Source organism: Malania oleifera, chromosome 10, assembly GCF_029873635.1.
Source record: "Malania oleifera isolate guangnan ecotype guangnan chromosome 10, ASM2987363v1, whole genome shotgun sequence".
NCBI lineage: Eukaryota > Viridiplantae > Streptophyta > Magnoliopsida > Santalales > Ximeniaceae > Malania > Malania oleifera.
Genome location: NC_080426.1, coordinates 45,497,347 through 45,517,681, shown reverse-complemented (window position 1 = coordinate 45,517,681; position 20,335 = coordinate 45,497,347). Strand labels below are relative to the sequence as shown.

Sequence of the window (20,335 nt, the reverse complement as noted above, 5' to 3'; positions counted from 1 at the left end):
GGCTAACAAGGTGCAGTTCAAAACAGCCACTCACAAGACGGAATGTATTCTTGACTACATTCATTCGGATGTTTGGGGGCTGGTGAGAGTAGCATCACAGGGTGGACATATGTACTTTGTAAGTTTCATTGATGATTACTGTGACGTCCCGATTTTTCATACTTTTTTTTTTACATCATACTTATCGGACACGTCAACACCTTGATACCATATATATCACCTGACCCGCATTGGACATCGGTATACTGATCCCATTATATTTCAAATACTTATTAGCAGAAGAAAATATATACATACGCCACAGCGAATATACATACCAGAGTATAATCCATCCAAAAATGCATACATCAAAAAACACCTCAAAATAACAAAACTTTAGGGGAAACATCCATCCCTAGATCAAACACTCACCCTGTATATTAGGATCCTTACTCCACTCTATCTGGGAGCTCTATCACCAACTGGATCTTGGTTTCCTGAAATATTTAATACTTGGGTGAGACACATCTCAGTAAGACGAAATAAGTTATTGACAGTGTGTGGCAATATGAGTGCGATTACATCAATATATATATTCAGTCAAAAAATTATTCATCTGATATGATATCGGATATGTGCAAATAGCTATATAAATACAAAACACAACTGTTATAAACTTTATATCTCATTTCCTAGTTTCATTTATTTTTCTCATCTTTCTTTCATCTCAGTTTATTTCCATTATATCATTATTTTCTCATTTATTCGACCCATGAGTATCCTCAGTAACCTTTCCATATTGTGTCTATAACTCATGGTCATTTCTAGTTTGCTATCTAGCCTATGGGTATCCTCTATATCCATAACATGCCATGTTTGTAACCTATGGCTGTCCTGAGGATTTTTCTTCATGTCATGCTTCCCCCCATGGTCAAGGTTAGGCGGCCCGAAGTGTTAGCCTTGGTGTATTCCCAAGAGGGGACTGAATTGGGTATTTAAAAATTAATCCCCTAAGTTCAACTAATACGGAAAACAGTATTTCACAAACCTAGGGTCTTTTTATGTATTCACAATCCCAATCAAATATTTAAATGATAAACATAAACATACAGGTGCAGAAAGTAAATTGCGAAAAATAAAATCAACACCAAGTATGTTATCGGGGTTCAACTGTGCCTAGTGCCTACGTCCCCGCCTCTAACTCGCAAGCCCGAGGATTCCACTAATGCTTACTTAATGGGTGGAGCGGCACCGATTACAATTAGGTCAATTCAAGGGGTTGACCTCAACCAACACGCCTTACCAGGATGACGCACCTACCTTTCCTAACCGGGTTTAAGCCAGTCCGAGACTATTCAACAGGGCTAGTCTCCCTCTTCAGGCTCGTGCTTGAAATACAACAAATGTGAAATAAAAATTTTTGCGTACACGAAAATATACTTCTCAACTAAGTAGGTATGTACTACAATACGCACAATATAATTAATGCACCTCAATGATGTATGAACTATAAGTTTGGTGCTCTATGTGTGCAATCAATACTTAGTATAGTGATTATCTCAAGTCAAACACATAAGTGTTTATACAAGCTAATCTTTGAAACTAAGCAATGATAAACTCTCAATCTTAGTTTAGGGTTTCAAAGATTCAAACTAATAGAAATTTAGAATATCTCCAAAATAATTTTCTCAATGACAATGCACAATGAGATATTCAAATCTGAACTTGTAAAATATTTTCCTTTAATGTAATGAAGTCAAAAGTAGTTTGAAAAATATTATAGTTTGTAGAAAATGTTTTTACACAACAAAATCAAAACTAAGGGAACCTTACAATGACAATGCAAAGATCCCTAAACTTGTTAGTTTATCCCAACACAAGATTTATAATATTGAAATCTGTGAGATAAACCTAACTAAACTCCCTAAAAATGAATCACACAATCAAACAAGAATAGTGGGAGTATTAGTAGTATCTAATAATCACAAGAACAATCAATAAAATCTCACAATATCAAAATGTATCAAGGGAATGAATATTTGAGAGTATTTTCGGCAAGATGAGATTTTGAGATAGAGATGATTTTTGCTAATGATTTGGCTAATCTCATCTTAATCTTCACAAATGAACCCATATTTATAGATAAGGTAAAAAATATAACTGTTTGGGACCTTCGGGGTATTATTAGAAAAGTTTTAAAACATTTAACCATAATTAATCCTATTTAAAAAATTCAATTGCGGTAAAAATAATATCCAACCCAAGAGCACCAGTTGACCGAAGGTGAGGTTTGGTTGATCAAGTGACAAAGTTCGGTCGACCAGGCCAAATTTGAACTGAAAGTTTGGTCGACCAAACTAGGTTCCCAAAGGCGATTTTTCATTTCTGCGCGGTTCGATCGACCAGATGATTTTGAACTATGAAGTTTGATCGACTAGGGCGTTGACGTACTTTCCTGGTCGGTCGACCGAAAGGTCAAAGTGTTGACCAGGGGAAGTTCGATCGACCAGCTTAATTGAAGTCATCTTGTTCGGTCGACCGAGCCATGGTCAAACTGTTGACCTGGTGATCGGTTCGGTCGACCGACGAATTTATACTGTGCAAGTACGGTCGATCGAACATGCATTTTTAATGCATTTCGGTTCAATTTCCTTATGCAATCACCCTATCCATATAAGTATATATATTTAAGCATGCATGTGGATCCTAGGGTCATTCTAGGTCTTTTTGAGGACACCGAAAAAATCTGACATTTCGGTTCAATTTCCTTATTCAATTTCCCTATCCATATAAGCATATATATTTAAGCATGCATGTGGATCCTAGGGTCATTCTAGGTCTTTTTGAGGACATCGAAAAAATTTGGCATTTCAGTTCAATTTCCTTATGCAATCACCTTATCCATATAAGCATATATATTTAAGCATGCATGTGGATCCTAGGGTCATTCTAGGTCTTTTTCAAGACACCGAAAAAATTCAGCGTCGGTTGACCTTGTCTAAGGTCATTTGATTTTGAAGTGATGTGTAGGGACCTAGAGTCGTTCTAAAGTCTTTGAGCTTATAGTTCCTACATGCATGATATGCATTAAATATTACAGACCTTTTTCCTATTTACTATTACAGACCCGAATTGAATGAAAATATAAATTATAACATCAACAAATCTTCAGGGTCTTCAGACTTCAAGCTTTCACGTGCTATCAAATAAGAACTTGCCAATAAGAACCTACACACAAACTTGAAAGTCATCAAATACAAAGAGTTTTTGTCATTATCAAGACTGGGAATGACTCATAAGGTCAACACAAAGGCTGGATCTAACAACGGTTGGCCGACCCGATTGGATCTAATAATATCATATACCTGTCTGTAGTAACAAATGGCCTGCCACATACCCTGGTCCGAAATCCAGGGGGCAATAAACAACTCTACTCTGGCCCATTCGCACTGCCACGCCACACGCTCCACGAGTCCGTGTGGTTGCCCTTTTCAACTGCTAGCATCAATACCATGCTTGATATCATAACCCATCGCTAGGTTTACATATCCATCCATCAGGGTTTTCATTTCCACTATTTTACTTTTCTCATATTAACGTTTCCTATATCAATACATATATTCATTGTAGTTGTTACGCTGCAATGTTCACAATTTCAGTATTCACATTTCATTTCCAATATTCACATTTCATTTTCACACTTCATCATTCACAAATCAATTCCCATATTTTATTATTCATATTGCAGAATTTCACGTTGCAATACTTCCATATTTATATATCAAAATTCACATGTCCAATATTTCCATTCAATATTCATAAAACAATACCCAGTAGATTTCTCATTTTCTACTGTTTCATTCTCAGCATTTCAATTTCATAATTCATCTCATAATAATATATAAGCAAATATGAGAATATATCACATTTCATATATTTCATCATTTCCAGTATGCACATATCAGTATTTCATTTTTTTCCCCATTTCATAGAAAATCATTTCCATATTTCCCATATTCTACATTTCTCAATATACACATATATCAGTGTTTCTTATTTCCACTGTTCCCATAAAATCATTTTCGTATATACATTTATCCCTTTTCAATATTTTCTAGAAAATCGTATAACATTTCCACATTTCATTTCATTTCCTCAGGGATATTCATCATCATATCATTTTCCCAGATTTCCCATTTCAAATCATATTTTATACAATACATTTAATAATTTTTATAAAATCATATGCCACACAATTTCTCATCTATTATTCTTATCATCATAATAATAGTTTCAGGGAAAATATTATAATTCATTTCACATATATTTCAACCAGTATTTCATAAAAATATCTGCTAGAACTTATTCCCCTTACCTGTCTTACTGAGATGCCCACACGGTTCAATCCTGAGCCTATGGCATTCCCAGCACAAAAACGTACAATTTCCATTTCCCCAGAACATTCAACAAAATTCCAACATAATTTCCATAAAACATTTCCTAGGTTCTCAATAACCCAAATAAATTGTTAAACTCCAAAATAATCAACTTACCTCGGTTTCCTGAACTATGCCCGCAAGATCCCGAAATTACACTTGCGGCGCTTACCCGAACCTTGAATTCAATAACCCTAATTCAACTTTAGAATGCCCAATTTTTAACATTTTCAAATCTACAATAATTAAATAATAATTAGCTCCTCAAAAATCCCCTTAGCCTAATTTTGGAGTTATGCCTACGACAACTCCACGAGAAATCTGCTCCACTAAACTTGTAGAGAATCATCCCTAAGATTTTCGTGATGGTGTCCGATCATCAATTGGGCTAAAGATTTATGAGAAATTGAGGTAAAAGTGAGAATTAAGCTTAACCCAAGAGATATGTCTACGCTGCTCCTATGACAAATCTACTCTGGTAGAAATGTCGGTGGCAGAGAATGGAGTCTAGCAGTATTTTATGATTTTCGATCGGACGAAAATCAACCAAAAAATTGAAGAGAGTAGGAGAGAGAAACGAAGGAGAGACGAAGAGTTATAGAGGGGGGTTGCTAGACTCTCTCTGAAAATTTCTTCAGATGCTTCCTAAAGCTTTGCTTCAGGAAGCTTTACCTAATAATTTATATAATTAATAAAATTAAAAATAAAAATAAAAATTAATTATTATTATTTTTTCTTTTTTCTTTTTTAAAATTTAATTTAATTAATTTATTATTTTTATTATTATTATTTTGGAAATCACTTCACTAATCTTATATAACAATTTTTGGGGTTATTACATTCTCTCATCCTTATAAAAATTTTGTTCTCGAAATTTGTTATACATCACCTCAATTTTATTAATTATCCTCACTTATGGTAGAGGAATATCATGGTTACAAAGGAGGGTCTTGGGAGATTACAACTATCCAAAATTCTCCCAAAGTCATCCACATCCCAAAACTAAAAACTCTATCTATCCTACGTTACACTATACAAATCAAAATACAACGTTATTATTCACTCTTATTTTGATTGGCTCAACTCTGAACTATTGAATAAATATGGGTATCTCTGGTGCATCTGGTCCTCTAATTCTCAGGATGCCTCCTTAACGACATGATTGCACCATAAAACTTTTACCAGTAGAATCTTCTTTATGCGTAACTTCTATTCCTTCCAGTCAAGAATCTGCACTAGCACTTCCTCATAAGTCAAGGTATCACCAAACTCCAATACTTCATAACTAATTGAATGGGAGAGGTTCAGGATGTATTTCCTCAACATCGAAACGTGAAATACATCATGTATTCTAGATAAAGCAGGTAGTAAAGCCAGCTTGTAGGCAACTGGACCCACTCGCTCAAGAATCTAAAATGGTCTAATATACTTAGGGCTCAACTTACCCTTCCTCCCAAATCTCTTAATCCCCTTCAATGGTGTCACCTTTAGGAATACATGATCCCTTGTGTCAAACTCTAATTCTCGCCGGCGAGTATCAACATAACTCTTCTGCCGGCTCTGCGTACTGATTCTGTCTCTAATGAGTCTAACTTTATCCTAAGTCTGTTGAATCAGCTCTAGCCCCAATAACTGTCTCTCTCCCATATCATCCCAATATAACGCGGATCGGCACCTTTTGCCATACAATGCCTTATATGGTGTCGTCCCGATGCTGGCCTGAAAGCTGTTATTGTAAGCAAACCCAATCAGTGGCATATATTGTACCCACCTACCTCCGAAGTCCAGCACACATGCTCGCAACATGTCCTCTAAAATCTGTATCACCCTCTTTGTCTGCCAATCTAATTGAGGATGAAACGTCGTGCTGAAGGATAACTGAGAACCCATGGCTCCTTGTAAACTCCTCCAAAAACGGGATGTGAACCATGGGTCTCGATCTTATACTATGGACACAGGAACGCCGTGAAGTCTAATTATCTTTCGAACATACAACTCTGTCAATCTGTCCATGGAGTAGTTAACTCGGATGGGAAGAAAGTGGGCAGTCTTCGTCAGTCTATCAATAAGCACCCAGATGACGTCCTGTCTTTGCTGTGCCGACGGTAACCCTGTGACAAAATTCATCGATATATGATCTCACTTCCACACGGGAATAGAAAGTGGTTGCAACTGTCCTACCGGTCTCTGGTGCTCAGTCTTTACCTACTGGCACGTCAAACATTGCCTTACAAACTCGGCTATCTCCCTCTTCATGCCACTCCACCAGAATGATTCCTGAAGATCCCTGTACAACTTAGTACTACCCGGATGAACAGTATATAGAGATCTATGCGCTTCTTCCAGAATAACCTTCTTAATCTCAAGATCGGCAGGTACACAATCTGGCACGGAACCTCAACACTCTGTCATCGGAAATACTGAAATCTGCCTCTTGACCATCTCGTACTTTCTCTATAAGCTTAACTAATTCTGTGTACAACTTTCTTTCCTTCAATATATGCAACACCAGTCTCAAATGATGATCGTGTTCCTCAAAGCTCCTCGAATAGATTAGTATATCATCTATAAAAATCACCACAAACTGATCCAAATACTGATGGAACACCCGATTCATCATATCCATAAATATTATCGGGGCATTAGTCAAACCAAACAAAAACACGAGAAACTCGCAGTGCCCATATCTGGTCCTAAAAGTTGCCTTCGACACATCCTCCGCTATAACTTTTATCTGGTACTAACCTAACCGGAGGTCAATTTTAGAATAAACTTGAGTCCCTTAGAGCTGGTCAAATAAACCATCGATTTTGGGAAAAGGATACTTATTCTTTATCGTCACTTTATTTATCTCTCGGTAATCAATACACATCCTCATGATCTCATCCTTTTTATTTATGAATAACACCGGTGCTCCCCAAGGCGACACATTAGGCCTAATAAATCATTTATCTAACAGTTTCTGCAACTGAACCTTTAACTCCTTCAATTCAGCTAGAGTCATCCTGTAAGGCGCTCTAGATATTGGTGTCGTCCCTGGAAATAGACAAATTGCAAATTCTATCTTCTGATCTGGCGGTAAACCAGGTAACTCTTTTGGAAAAACTTCTGAAAATTCTCTAACCACTGAAATGTCAGCCTGTTTCAATTTTTCTTTTGGAAACTCCTTTATGTAGGCCACATATCTTTGGCAATCACTCATAAGTAACCTCCTCGCCTGGATGGCAAATAGCAACTATGGTGGAGCACGCACACATGATCCCATAAATCTATATTCCTGCTCCTCGGGAGGTCTAAACACCACTTCCCTCTGATGACAATTGATGCTGGCATAGTGAGTAGTCAGCCAGTCCATTCCTAGAATTACTTCAAATCCATGCATCTCCAAGATTATCAGATCAGTTGACAGATACCTCCCTTGAATTATCACGGGGTAATTCTGAATTTCTCTCTCACAAATTCCTACCGCCCCTATCGGCGTAGCTACTGATAAACTAACTCCCAACTGCTGAGTTTCAAACCCACACAATTTCACAAATTCCCGGACAATAAAAGAGTGGGTTGCTCCTGAATCAAACAATATAGTAGCTTTAAATGAAAATATTGAGACAGTACCTGTCACGACGTCTCTAGCTGCCTTCGCATCTCCGGGTGTTAATGCATATACTCGTGTCTGAGCAACATTCCTCTACTATCTACCACGAGGTGCCTGGTGACTTCCTCTATATAGTCTCGAAGCAGATGTTGTCGCAGGCGGTGCTTGACAGTCTCTCGCCATATGCCCTGTCTGATAGCACCGATAACTGAATGTCTCCCTGAGCCGACACTCTCCCAAATGTCTTCTGTAACATGTGGGGCAAGGAGGGGGTATCTGTCTGCCCTGTCTTGCTCGATCTCCTCTTCCTGGTCTCCGTCCCCCTCTACTGTCATATCTCCTCCAAGGCCCTCTACTGGACTCGACCTGAAATTCTGAAGGTATCGGCCTCTTCCCCTAACTCAACGCTGCAGCACCTCTTTGCATGCCACTCTCGATCATTGCAGCTCTGTTTACCACCTCTGCAAATGTCTGAGCCTGGAAGCCGATAACCTGCTCAAACAAATTCTACCTCAAGCCTTCCTCAAATTTCCTCGCCTTCTTTTCCTCGTCCTGTTCTAGATGTAGGGCAAATCGAGACAGCTCAATAAACCAGGCTATGTACTACTGCACCGTCATCTACCCTTGTGTCAAGTGCAGGAACTCTGCTGTCTTCGCTCTCCTGACAATGGCGGGGAAGTATCGATCGAAGAACAAATCCCTAAATCAACTCCACGTCACCGGTATAGGGTCTGGTCTCTGTTCCTCAATCAACCTTGCTGATCTCCACCAACGCTTTGCTTCCCTAGTCAATTTAAAAGTTGCAAACAATACTTTCTGTTCATCTGTACATGGAAGCACTGCCAACATATCCTCAATGTCCTAGATCCAGTTCTCGGCTGCTAGAGGGTCCACTCCAAAAAATGACGGGGGTCTCATCCGCGTAAATTGTTCAATCGTGCAGCTATACTCCCCAGAGCTTCGAGCCATCTCAGTCATCACCTGCTGGGTGATGCTGTGCAATACTGCATCAGAATCTCTGCCCCCCATACTGGAAGGTCCTGCTCCAACACCCCCACTATTTGTGTCACTACCCTCAGGGTCCATCTTGAAAAGAAAACAACCGGTCTCAGAATTCTATCACCATTCTCATAATAAATATATACATCAATCTATAACTCATATGTCATCCTTCTAAAATCATCTATCTCATCATCATCAAATCTCATTTAAGATTCAATCCTACCACTCAGAAACAAGAACCAGTGATAGTGTCCATGGTTTTCCTAAAATCGTCACCCCAGGAAAATCACAAAAACAATCACAGAACTCCTATTTCTAGGTTATAAGATAGAATTCCCAACCTCATCCTCTAACAATCTCCTACTCATTTCTCATTCTATCTTCTTCATATTTCCTTAAAATCCATTCCTATACTTTGGTATTGTATTCCGCTGCTTACTAGAGTTTACAGAACCTAACCAACCTAAGCTCTAATACCAAACTATGACGCCATGATTTTTCATACCTTTTTTTTTTTTACATCATACTTATCGGACACGTTAACACCCTGATATCATATATATCACTTAACCCGCATTGGGCATCGGTATACCGATCTCATTATATTTCAAATACATATCAACGGAAGACAATATATACATACGCCACAGCGAATATACATACTAGAGTATAATCCATCCAAAAATACATACATTAACAAACACCCCAAAATAACAAAACTCTAAGGGAAACATCCATGCCTAAATCAAACACTCCCTTTATATATCAGGGTCCTTGCTCCACTCTATCTGGGAGTTCTATCACCAACTCGATCTCGATTTTCTAAAATATTTAATACTTGGGTGAGACACATCTCAGTAAGACGGAATAAGTTATTGACAGTGCGCGCACGCACGCGCGCACACACACACACACACACTATATTCAGTCAAACATTATTCATCTGATATGATATTTGATATGTGCAAATAACTATATAAATATAAAACACAACTGTTATAAACTTTATATCCCATTTCCCAGTTTCATTTATTTTTTTCATCTTTCTTTCATCTCAGTTTATTTCCATTATATCATTCTTTTCTCATTTATTCGCCTATGAGTATCATCAGTAACCTTTCCATATCGTGTATGTAACTCATGGTAATTTCCAATCTACTATCTAGCCCATGGGTATCCTCTGTAACCATAACATGTCATGTCTGTAACCCATGGTTGCCCTGAGGATTTTTCTTCATGTCATGCTTCCCCCCATGGTCAAGGTTAGACGGCCCGAAAGTTGGATCTAACCGCGGTTGGCTGACTCGGTTAGATCAAATAATACCATATACCTGTATGTAGTAACAAATGGCCTGCCACATACCCTGGTCTGAAATCCAAAGGGCAATAAACAACTCTACTTTGTCCCATTCGCACTACCACGCCACACGCTCCACGAGTCCGTGTGGTTGCCCTTTGCAACCGCTAGCATTGGTACCGTGCTTGATATCATAACCCATTGTCGGGGTTTACATATCCATCCATCAGGGTTTTCATTTCCGCTATTTCACTTTTCTCATATCAACGTTTTCCATATCAATACATATATTCATTGCAGTTGTTACGCTGCAATGTTCACAATTCCAATATTTACATTTCATTTTCAATATTCACATTTCATTTCCAGTATTCATACTTCATCATTCACAAATCAATTCCCATATTTCATTATTCATATTGCGGAATTTCATGTTGCAATACTTACATATTCATATATCAAAATTCACATGTCCAGTATTTCCATTCAATATTCATAAAACAATATTCCCAGTAGATTTCTCATTTTCTACTGTTTCATTCTCAACATTTCAATTTCACAATTCATCTCATAATAATATATAAGCAAATATGAGAATATATCACATTTCATATATTTCATCATTTCCAGTATGCACATATCAGTATTTCAATTTTTTTTCCCATTTCATAGAAAATCATTTCCATATTTCTCATATTCTACATTTCTCAATATACACATATATCAGTGTTTCTTATTTCCACTGTTCCCATAAAATCATTTCCGTATATACATTTATCCTTTTTCAATATTTTCCAGAAAATCGCATAACATTTCCACATTTCATTTCATTTTCTCAGGGATATTCATCATCATATCATTTTCTCAGATTTCCCATTTCAAATCACATTTTACACAATACATTTCATAATTTTCATAAAATCATATGCCACACAATTTCTCATCTATTATTCATATCATCATAATAATAGTTTCAGGGAAAGTACTATAATTCATTTCACATATATTTCAACTAGTATTTCATAAAAATACCTGCTATAACTTATCCTTACTTGTCTGACTGAGATGCCCACACAGTTTAATCCTGAGCCCGTGGCATTTCCAACACAAAGACCTATAATTTCCATTTCCCCAGAACATTTAACAGAATTCCAACATAATTTCCATTAAACATTTCCTAGGCTCCCAATAACCCAAATAAATTATTAAACTCCAAAATAATCAACTTACCTCGGTTTCGTGAACTATGCCCGCAGGGTCTCGAAAGTACACCTGTGATGCTTACTTGAATCCTGAATTCAATAACCCTAATTCAACCTTAGAATATCCAATATTTAACATTTTCAAATCTACAATAATTAAATAATAATTAGCCCCTCAATAACCCCCTTAGCTTAAATTTGGGGTTATGCCTACGACGACCCTACGAGAAATCCGCTTCACTAGACTTGTAGAGAATCATCCCTAGATTCTTATGGTGATGTCCGATCGTCAATTAGACTTAAGATTTTCAAGAAATTGAGGTAAAAGTGAGAGTTGAGCTTACCCCATGAGATATGTCTACGCTGCTTCTATGACAAATCCGTTTCAGTAGAAATATCGGTGGCGGAGAATAGAGCAGCGGTATTTTCTAATTTTCGATCGGGCGAAAATCAGTCGAGAAATTGAAGAGAGTGGGAGAGAGAAACGGAGGAGAGACGAAGAGTTACAAAGGGGGGGCACTGGACTCTTTCTGAAAATTTCTTCAAATGCTTCCTGAAACTTTGCTTTAGGAAGCTTTACCTTTACATGTATAATAATAATAATAATAATATATTTAATTAATAAAATTAAAAATAAAATAAAATTTTAATTATTATTATTTTTTAAAAATTAAATTAAATTAAATTAATTTTTTTTTTTTTTTTTTTTGGAAATCACTCCACTAATCTTGTATAACCATTTTTGGGGTTATTACAATTACTTACAGAAGGTTTAGGTGTACTTTATGCTGCACAAGTTAGAGATGTTTGTCAGGTTTAAATTATAGAAAACCAGACTAGGAGGAGAATTAAATGCCTCAGGTTAGATAATGGGACCAAGTAAGCGAATTCGAGGTTCATGGAGTTCTATGAACAACATGGCATAAGAAGACATTTCACAGTTCGTTAGACACCATAAAAAAATAGTGTGAAAAAAAGGATGAACCGAACTTTGACTAAGAGAACTCGATGTCTAGTGTTAAATGTAGGGCTAGCGAAGAATTTTTGGGTCGAGGTAGTTAGTATGTCATGTTTCTTAATAAAAAGATCTTAAAGGGCACCACTAGAGAGGAAAGTTGCAGAGGAGATATGAACAGGTAATGCGGTAGACTACTCCGGTTTGAGGATATTCAGTTGTCCAGCCTATGTGCACATTTCTAGTGAGGAGAGATCAAAGTTTGATGCAAAGTCTAGACACTGCATTTTTCAGGAGTATTAGAAAGGTATGAAAGGGTTCAAGCTATGGGATTCGATGATAAACAAAGTGGTGATTAGTAAAGACGTGGTTTTCGATGAGAAAGCAATGGTGAAGCGTACTCAGGAAGAAGATGAAGTGAAACAGGAGTCAGAAAGCTGGAACAGAGATGAGCATGTTGTGCAGGTGGAGTTAGAGACTCAGGGCAGTGATGATAGTATTCAGAATGCAGGGAGTTCTAGTTCAGAAAATTAGCAGGATCACACTATTACTATATGCAGATCCAAATGTACTATCAGGCCACCGCCCAGGTATGGTTTTGATGATCTTGTATCTTATGCTCTTATTACCAGTTGTAAGGATCCAACTACTTTTTAAAAGGCGGTGCATAGTCAGGAGAAAAGTAGATGAATGTGTGTCATAGTGGAGGAAATGGAGTCATTGCATAAGAACCATATGTGGGATTTGGTGAAACTTCTAGAAGGGAAGAGGGCGATAGGTTGCAAGTAGGTGTCTAGGAAGAAGGAAGCGAAATCAAAAAAGGAATGAGAGAAGTTCAAGGCACGATTAGTAGCAAAATGATACTAACAAAATAAAGGGGTTGATTATGATGAAATCTTCTCCCCTGTAGTCAAACACACTTCCATCTGCGTAGTGTTGAGATTGGTGGCATATTATGATATGCAATTAGAGCAAATGGATGTAAAAACAACATTTCTCTATGGTGATTTGGAGGGGCAAATTTATATGGTACATCCAGAAGGGTTCATTCAACCCGAATAGGAGCATTTGGTTTGTAAATTGAAGAAGTCATTTTACGAGTTGAAACGGTCTCCGAAGCAATGGTACAAACGTTTTGACTTCACTATGATCCTGATAGGCTACATAAGGTGTGAGTATGATTGCTGCGTGTATGTAAAGAATCTTGATTATGGTTCTCTCATTTTTCTATTGCATTATGTTGATGATATGCTAATTTTTGCGAAGCATATGATTGAAGTAAATCAGTTGAAAATTTAATTGAATAAAGAGTTTGATATGAAAGATCTTGGTGCAGCTAAGAAAATTATTGGGATGGAAATTTGCAGGGACAGAACTGTAAGGAGATTGTGGTTATCTCAGGACGGTTATGTAGAGAAGGTGTTGGAGGTTTAGCATGGCTGATGCAAAACCAGTAAGTACACCGTTAGCGAATCACTTTAAATTGTCTATTACTCAAAGCCCAATGACGAATGATGATATTCATGATATGTCAAAGGTCCCCTATGCTAATACACTAGGGTGTTTAATATATGCTATGGTATGTATAAGGCACACAAGCTATTAGTGTGGTAAGTTTCTTTCAAATCTAGGTAGACAACATTAGGATACCATTAAATGGATTTTCAGATACTTACGAGATATTTCACTATGACATCATGTTCAACAAGCAACACAATAATCGGTTAGTTGTGGGGTATGTTGACACATATTATGCAGGGAATCTAAATGACAAGAGTTCTACAAGAGGGAATGTGTTTACCATTGTGAGAGGACCTATTTGTTGGAGGTCCATGGTACAATCTCTAGTGACATTATCAATAATTGAGTCAGAGTATATGGTAGTCGCCGAAGCTGCCAAGGAAGCATTGTGGCTTATTAGTTTAGTTAAGGAGCTGGGCAACCAGTTAAGGTGGAGTTGAGCTACGTTGTGACAATCAGAGTGTCATCTATTTGGCGAAGAATCAAGTGTATCATGCAAAAACCAAACTTATAGATGTGAGGTTCCATAGGATCCGAGAGTTGGTTTCTTCAAGTGAACTTATGCTTGAGAAAGTTCACACTTCTGAGAACGCAACATATATCTTGACAAAGCCTGTTATCGCCAAAAAGTTCAAGTACTCCTTGGACTTGCTGAATGTTTCCGGTTACTAGACGAGAGGTGATCCCAACCTATTGTCCTAAAGTGGGGCATGTTGTAATGTGTGACTCATATGTTGAGTGAAAGACATGTATAAAGAGAAAACATGAAGAAAACAAGAATGCTAACTCACAAGAGGAAATTGTCGACGATTTGATCCAGATTCAGAAAAACAGTCTACGGTTCTGAACCTATTACATCGATTGTTTGCTCTCAGTATTAAATCGTTGCTGGTATATCTGCAAACCATCGATGGTTTAGCTTGGTCACTTAGCATTTGTTTTCAAATTTTGAATTAGGAAATTGGACAGGTTAGATTTTGGAGGGAAAGCTTTCGAGAAACTTATATATACGTTTTACTATGTAACAAAGAGTCTTTGGACATAAGATAGTAAAAATTACATTATTAATTGGTCTCGTAGATGTAGGCATTGTCAAGCCACATAACTTTTTTCTTATTATTGCTTGCATTATAATTTGTGTGATTGTGTTTTCTGTATATTTCATTGTTGGTTGCTACGTTGTAAGATCATGTTATTTTGTTGTGCATTCATTTTTCACAATATTAATTCTATAAGAATCTTGGTTTTATCGCCTTTTTATTAGTTGGATATAAATATTAGACATTATTGTAATTTTGTAATAACAAATAATATAACTATTGCATTATAATAATATAACATCATAGTTGCATTTCTAAAAACCATATTACCCTCATTTATTTGATTAATCAGATTATAATGTACTAAATTTTCATTTATGATGATCAAAATTTCTGGAGCATGAATTTAATTTGGTACATAATAAGTATTCATATTAAAAATATGATTATCTTTTCATATAGCATCCACAAACACTGGTGTAAAAATTTATCTAAAATGTTTGCTTGGATTGTCATGTGCATTTTTACGAATCTTATAAGGTAAAACAAACAAATATATATATATATATATAGTTTTTACATCACCATTTTGATAGAGCTTACGGTAATTTTGCATTTCAACTTCAGTCTGTAATACTCTTTTTAGGCATAAAGTATCACTCATTTAAATTTCATGTGTTTTTAAAGAGTTAAAAAGACATTGTTAAGTTAATATTTTAAAATAATCAAATACTTTTTTGAAAAATGGATGGCGAATTTATAGGAGATGAAAGCCCAACCATTCTACTTCAATAGAACAACTTATTCCAGCCTAAATTTCAAAATAGGCCAAAACTTAAATACCCACATCACTTCCGCTGGCAGAGGAAACCAACCAGTACTTTCCTCAGAAATGCAAAGTTTATGAATGCAGCTCAAATTGAAAAAGCATGACAACTAGAATTAACATCATAAGAAAGACCAGGATGAAATCTGGAGAAGCAAAATGTGATGGAAGCAAATGTTTTTGACCACCAGGAAAATTACAAACCTTCAGTACAGTAATGAATACTAAACAGCATTGTAAAAAGGGCACACAAGGATAACCTAAAAGTCTTGAGGCCAATGGCTTGGGGCTAAAGTTTTAAAGATAAAACCTATAGGCTTCTTGATATTGACTTTGCATACATGACTCACACTTGAGTTCCATGCCCCAAAAACCCAACAATAGAAATTGAGTGCCAACACAAATAGAATTTTAAGCATCTACAAATGAAAGCATGCTAACATTCCCATCAGCTTTTAATAACTGGAAAAATTATAAATACCCGCACCACAAACATTTAGGGGAGTGTAGAGTGAGCGTGACCAGCAAAAAAGGAAAACAGAAGGCAGAAACTTCTCAGGAATTTACTTTTTCCTCATTCAAGATTTTTTTTTATTTGTAGATATAATGGTTACATGAGCCTTGGAATTACATATAAGGCCTAAACTACACATACTTTCCAGTCTCAATGCCAATCCATCACCGTGGAAACCTTGGCTAAAGACCAAAATATGAGAAACCATATTTCCATAATTTCTTCAATTCCATAGAGAGTTAAGGTAACAAACCCTCAATTTTTTTTTCCCTAAAAACGAGTAAAGCAATAATACCTGCCTAACTAAGAACCTAAAAACCCAGGATAAGCTAATGTAACACAAAATTACAACATAGAAAATGTCAAACTATGGAACAAAAGCAAAATAAGATTTTGAATGTAAAATATTTTTTTTCAAAGACAAATAAAAAATATATTCAGTTCTTAATAATGAAATAATGACCACCACCAAATCCAGTAAGAGATACATTGTTGCAAGTGCAAATTGATGTGGGGCTCAGTTGAGAGACACACTTGCACGCCTTTAAGCCTTCATACCCAGTAAAAAAACTCACAAAACTTGAGACGAACTAAATGAGAAATAAGACTGGAAGTGCTTCTTAAAAAATAACAAAAAACAATTTTTCAATAATAAAAAACTTCATCAGAAATTCATGGTGACATATTTGCATCAGAATCTCGGGTTTGCATCACCCACAATGTCTTGAAGGGGAATCCGAGAAACTCATCATGTGCTTGGTCACAAAAATTGAAATTTATGTATCGGCGTGTGATTTTTTTTTTAATAGAAAAAAAGAAAAAAGAAAAAAGCGAAAAAAAACAAGTATCTATGAAAATGGACCAAATCCAGACAGTCTCAACACTCATTGCTCTTTCAAAGCGGGAGGCTTCACTTGACAAGCACACCTCAACTAAATAACAAAATCACATAGTTTGACATAAATTAAATGAGAAATAAGATTGAATAACTTTTAAATATAACCTGAAAATTTTTCTTTTTAAAAAAATTCATCAGATACCCACAATGACATATTTGCATCAGAATCTCGGGTTTGCATCATCCACAATGTCTTGAAGGGGAATCCGAGAAATTCATCATATGCTTGGTCATTAAACTTGAAATTTATGGGCCACTGTGTGCGACTCAAAAAAAAAAAGACACTTGAAGATGAAGTTGCATTTAACCCAGATAAAATCTCAACACAACTCCTTTCAAAGTTTGAGGACAAACAAAAAACAAACACTTTGAGCAACATCAGAAAATATGACATCTACCATGCGAACAAGCAACCGACACTTGGCTGGATGCCGAGCATCTTCAATGATGGGTATGACATTTGTTCTCTTTTTTGCCATGTTGACCAAGTCCCTACCACTTCTATGAGAAAATTCCACCACATATACAATTCCAGTCTATCAAGAGTGGCATGAGGAAAATGAACATTGAATTACAGGACAGTTTGAAAGAAGAAAGCTAAATGACTGAATTGTTTTTCCTTTTTAGGGAAAAAGAATGGGAAGGATGAAAATAAATAAATTCAAACATAATTCGGCAAGTTTTCAAAAATATAAAAATAAAAATAAAAAGAAACAACAATAACAAAAGGAAAACTCACAATCCAGATGTCATTGAGAACCCCTTCTATGGCAGCCCCCAACTTTGACCGGTAGGGGTTCCAAACTCTGTATTCAGCTTTGGTTCCATCCTCATCCTGACAAAAAGGCCAAAAGCAAAAGAATATTTTTAATTTTTTTTTTATACTGCATTTAAGATCAAAACCCAGAAAAATGTGATGAATAGCAACAATTAAAAAAAGGATAATCATGATCTATTTGAAATAACGGAAATGCTGCAACTTCCATCTGCAAGGATGGGAAAAGAATTGAACCACTTATCTAGCCTGCTGACCAAATACATTGCCTATCAAGATGTTAAAAATTATTGGACTTCAAATATTGATTTGGCATAAGTAGTGTTATTTTCATTTGAATTCCAAAAGGGAATCATAATAACTAATTTTTCAAGCCAAATTGTCTTACAATTAGCACCAAATAAAGTTTTTTCAGACCATCTGACATAATGAATCTATGATCGACAAGGTAGGAAAAAGAAATATTGAGTCAGCACAAAACATTAGCCAATAGAATTTTTTCCCTTATACAAAATTAAAATAGAGAAGCAAATAGATTAAAAGCCAAGAGACACAATGAGCTTTTGGTAAGCTTCATCCAGGATACGAAATTTAGACTTTAGCATCTGTTTTGACCACGAATTTTTCAGTGAACATTTTTAACAAAATTGATATGATGCGCAGAGACATAAGAACTTTTTTACTCAGCTAACACAAAAAGACGAACAAGAACGGAACATTCGTAGAGATAAATGCAAGTTTGAGGCAACAGTTTTGTCTTAAATGGAATTTTCCAACAAACATAATACCCAGAAAATTTAAGAGAGAGCAATTTCAGTAAGTAAACAATACCATATAAATAATAAACTCCCAACGTAAATTTCACAGCAGGAAGTATTACTATAAAATAGCCACTTTGTAAAACCCTAAAATTCTTCAACCACAATGAAAGCGGATCTAACACAGCACTTCATGCGTGATAACATCATAATGAAAAGAAAACAAAAGGAACTGCAGATGGAGTTTTCCACCAGCCAGTGCCATTATAACAGAGAGAGAGAGAGAGAGGAAAAACCTGAACGGAGACTCGCTTTCTCATTGTAGACGGATTCCCCGGGGACCAAGCACTTGGTAAGAATAGCATCCCCTTTGCCCTTAGCGTAGAAAACAACTTCGTGACGACCGGTAGGACGAGCACCTTGTTTCCTCCTCCCATCCCAGCCCCGCCACGGCCACCGCCGCCATTACCGCGTCCTCTTCCTCGTACACCACCAGAGTGACCTCTCCCTGCGCCTCTTACCCTGCCTCCAATTCCATTGTTTGTTTCTACCTCCGAAACCTCCTCTAGAAGCACCACGACCCAAAGTCAAAACAAAAACCGGGAAAAAAAACAAAAACAAAAACCCAAAGAGGAGAGAGAAAGAATTAATAGCTTGGCATTGTATAAATTAAACACACAAAAAAAAAAAAAAAAAATAGAAACAACACAGAAAACAAGAACAAATACAAAGAACAACAAAATCAAATCAAAACAAAACCAGTAGACAGAGAGAGAACGTCTTGGCTGTCTCATCTTCTTCACAGAGAGAGAGAGAGAGAGAGAGAGAGAGAGAGAGATCGCGTGGGGGTTGATATTGAACAATGGACTTACTAGGGTTTTGGGGATTTGGCAATGTGACGGTAGGGGGTTTTGTAGATTTTAGAGTCGGAGAAATCGTGAACCCTACTGAAGCCTGCAATAAGAAATTGAAACGACGGCGTTGTGCGAATGTAAGGACTCGCCGGACTACAAACCCATAAAAAATATGAATCAAAATTCCGGCTTGCCGGATTCGAACCAGCGACCTAAGGATGACAGCATTTAACAACTACAGTCCTCCGCTCTGCCAACTGAGCTAAAGCCGGTTTTTGCCTCTTTTTCCTAAGTCTCTTTATATAAACTTATATATAATGTGGAAAATTATATGCATATACAATGAACCAATTTTGTGCAAGAAAAATATTTATAAAAAATAGATTGTAATGCTGAATGGTTTGAAGTTGACGTGCCATAACAAGCTCAAATTTTGGAAGGAGAAAGAAACATAGCTATCTCTTAGTATATAATCTAGACCTAATGTGAGCTTCTAGTATACAAATTTTTTTTTTGATAAATATAGAATTATTTCCTATCCCGACGAAAATTTATCAAAATTGAGATAAAGAAATTAAAAACTTAAAAGATGTTAAAATTTAAAACTAAAAAAATTAAAATTAGAGTGAAAAAAACCCTTTTAGATCCCTTGAGAATCCAATAAATAATTGACAATTACACTT

At 36.4% G+C, this 20,335-nt stretch overlaps 1 protein-coding gene and 3 non-coding genes across 5 annotated transcripts; all 4 read right to left on the bottom strand.

The window, feature by feature from the left end:
• Nucleotides 1-11,539: 11,539 nt before the first annotated feature.
• Nucleotides 11,540-19,693, bottom strand: LOC131166867 (rRNA 2'-O-methyltransferase fibrillarin 2-like). Of its 2 annotated transcripts, XM_058125478.1 has the most exons (4): nt 19,577-19,693; nt 19,095-19,363; nt 18,005-18,100; nt 11,540-11,601 (listed from the first exon to the last, which is right to left on the bottom strand). In XM_058125478.1, exons 1-4 carry the CDS (start codon nt 19,590-19,592, stop codon nt 11,554-11,556), a joined length of 429 nt encoding a protein of 142 aa, XP_057981461.1. In that variant the 5' UTR covers nt 19,593-19,693; the 3' UTR covers nt 11,540-11,553. The 2 variants fall into 2 exon arrangements, 1 of the variants encoding a protein (XP_057981461.1); XR_009139888.1 differs by lacking the exon at nt 11,540-11,601 and having other exon boundaries at nt 17,909-18,100; nt 19,558-19,674.
• LOC131167181 (small nucleolar RNA snoR60) lies at nt 17,055-17,125 on the bottom strand. The gene has a single exon (XR_009140039.1). It is a non-coding gene; the product is annotated as a small nucleolar RNA snoR60 (small nucleolar RNA).
• Nucleotides 17,423-17,493, bottom strand: LOC131167180 (small nucleolar RNA snoR60). Its single transcript, XR_009140038.1, has one exon. It is a non-coding gene; the product is annotated as a small nucleolar RNA snoR60 (small nucleolar RNA).
• A 143-nt stretch (nt 19,694-19,836) lies between the features above and the next one.
• TRNAY-GUA (transfer RNA tyrosine (anticodon GUA)) lies at nt 19,837-19,924 on the bottom strand. The gene is given in 2 exon segments: nt 19,837-19,872; nt 19,888-19,924. It is a non-coding gene; the product is annotated as a tRNA-Tyr (tRNA).
• Between the last annotated feature and the right edge of the window lie 411 nt (nt 19,925-20,335).